A 2,763-nucleotide genomic window follows, 5' to 3' on the forward strand; every position below is an offset into this window, starting at 1 on the left:
CTGATTACCTTGATATCGATTGTTTGATGTAGACAGGAACCCAATGGCTTCTCGCGGACGAGGTCGTACGCGTTCACGAGGAGAGAGTGGAAATGAACAACTTGCTGATAACCATGCCGAGTTTATGGCGGCGATGGCTAATCTTGCTAATACCATGGAGGCGAATACTGTAATGGTTAGGTCAACCAACGGAAAACGGAAACAGAAATGGAAACGGAAATGATAATAGGGACAGAAATGGTAATGATTTAGGAGGTGCTCCGATGACCTTGACTTCATTTCTCAAGGTTCATCCACCGACTTTCAGAGGCTCGACCAACTCAACTGAAGCAAACAATTGGTTCTGAGCTATGGAGCATGCACTACATGCTCAACATGTCCTGGCTAACCAATACATGGAATTTGTGTCCTATCAGCTGTTAGGAGAGGCACAACATTGGTGGCAAGGAGAGTGTCAGTTGCTATGACTTTCGAATGCTGAGATTCCTTGGAACGTGTTTCAAATAGCGTTCTATAGGAAATATTTCCCGGAGTCAGTGAGAGAAGCAAAGAAGTTAGAGCTTATGCAGCTGAAGCAAGGCTCTTTGTCTGTGGCGGATTACACAAGTTGGTTCGAGGAGCTCTGTAGGTTCTCTAGGGTGTGTCAAGGTGCCTCGGAGTCCTATGAGAGCTGGAAGTGCATTAAGTGCCAAGGAGGCTTGAGGGATACCATTATGACTGCTACGACTCCTCTAGAGATTCGAATCTTTTCCGAGCTTGTGAACAAGGCGAGAGTTGTGGAAGAGTGTGCAAAGAAGGTGGATTCATCAAGAGACACTCGTATGGGAAACAACAACCGTGGGCAAGAAAAATATTTTCAACCAAGAGATCAGAGCTTCAAGAGAGGAGGACATGCACCTCAAGGTCAAGGGGGCTTTAAGCGAAATACTTATGCTCAGTACCATCCGGTCAGAGGTAGAGGTAATCAGAGTAAGGCTTCTCCAGATTCAATTTGTAACCATTGCGGGCGTTATCATCCGAATGACTCGTGCAAGTTGGGTATAGGTGGATGCTTCACTTGTGGACTACCTGGACATATGGCGAAGGATTGCCTTCGTGGGAGGAACTCGAATGCGGGTCAGAATCAATACCAAGGGCAGGTGTTTGTTGTGAATGCCCAAGATGCTACTAAGGCAGATTCGTTGATGAGAGGTATATGCTTAATTGGTGGTAAAATGTTGATTGCATTATATGATACTGGAGCTTCGCATTCGTTTATTTCTTTTGATAAGGTTGAAGAACTAGGATTGAAAGTGTCAGAGTTAGCATTTGATTTGCATGTGCATACCCCGTATCAGACGGTTGTGACTAGGTCAGGTTGTAGGCAAGTAGGTTTCAAGCTTGAGAATAGAGAATTTGTTCATGACTTAATATGTTTGCCAATAGTTAGATTTACGGGTGGAAACAGGTCAGGTCAGGCCAGGCTTTACTCTTAACAGGCCTGGCCTGTCATGTAGTTAATTGGGCTGAGCCTGGTCTGCAGCCTGTTATAGGCTTTTTTAAAGTACTAAACCTGACCTGTTTTTAGCCTGGCCTGGTCTAAAGCCTGTTAAAATGCTTGATAATTTTTTTTACAAAAATAACAATATTATTTAAAAAAATGATTTTTCAATAAAAATATTTATATGTAATATGTCATATTTAATATTTATAAGAATTTTTAAACTTTTAAAGTATTTAAAATATACAAAAATATTTATAATAAAATATAATAAATTTAAAATATCTCATAATTTTGTTAATAATAAAAAATTATTTATATATTTAATTATGTGTTAATAGGCCTAGGCAGGCTTGATAGGCCAATAAGGCTAATTAATGAGCCTAGGCCTGGCCTATTAATATATTAAGGCTTTAAGAAGAGCCTGAGCCTGTTCCTATTTTACAACATACCAGGCCAGGCTGCAGGCCCCTAACAGGCCGCCTGGCCTTTTCCACCCCTAGTTGGGTTGGAGATGATTTTGGGATTTTATAGGATGTCCAAGAATCGGGTTTTATTGGATTTCTTTGAGCAATCGATTCGGTTTATGATGGAAGGAGAAAGTGGAGTAGTGGTAGCTGAGGTTTATTACCTGAACTCTGTGATGGTGAACTGCAGTGGAGAAGAGTGTCAGGGTTATATATTGTTGGCTGCGAATGCTTTAGGTGACGAATAGAAAATTGATCAGACTTCGGTAGTTAAAGACTTTCCTAAAGTATTTCCTAAGGATATTCCTGAATTCCTACCTCAAAGGGAGATTGAATTTGCAATTGACTTGGTGCCGGGAGCCGGACTAGTGTCGGTTACACCGTACCGAATGGCTCCGATAGAGCTGGCTGAATTAAAGAGTCATTTGGAGGAGTTTCTTAACAAGAGGTTCATCCGACCGAGTGTATCTCTGTGGAGAGCACCAATTTTGTTGGTAAAGAAGAAAGATGGAGGAATGTGACTTTGCGTAAATTATTGACAATTAAACAAAGTGACTGCGAAGAGCAAGTATCCGTTGCCTAGGATCAACGACTTAATGGATCAATTGCAAGGAGCTGGGGTATTTTCTAAGATTGACTTGAGGTCAGAATACGATCAGATAAGGGTAAAGGAGGATGATATTCCAAAAACTATGTTTAGGACGCACTATGGACACTACGAGTTTGCGGTGATGTCCTTTGGGTTGACGAATGCACCTGCTGTGTTCATGGAGTACATGAACAAAGTATTTTGTCCCTTTTTGGACAAATTCGTGG

General features: G+C 41.4%; 1 protein-coding gene across 1 annotated transcript; it reads left to right on the top strand.

Moving 5' to 3' along the window:
- Nucleotides 1-350: 350 nt before the first annotated feature.
- Nucleotides 351-2,468, top strand: LOC107611594 (uncharacterized). The gene is made up of 3 exons (XM_016313505.1): nt 351-453; nt 508-1,447; nt 2,273-2,468. The coding sequence occupies exons 1-3, from the start codon at nt 351-353 to the stop codon at nt 2,466-2,468; spliced, it is 1,239 nt and encodes a 412-aa protein (XP_016168991.1).
- The last annotated feature ends 295 nt before the right edge of the window (nt 2,469-2,763 follow it).

The sequence above is a fragment of the Arachis ipaensis genome, chromosome B1, assembly GCF_059453495.1.
Source record: "Arachis ipaensis isolate K30076 ecotype BB chromosome B1, ASM5945349v1, whole genome shotgun sequence".
NCBI lineage: Eukaryota > Viridiplantae > Streptophyta > Magnoliopsida > Fabales > Fabaceae > Arachis > Arachis ipaensis.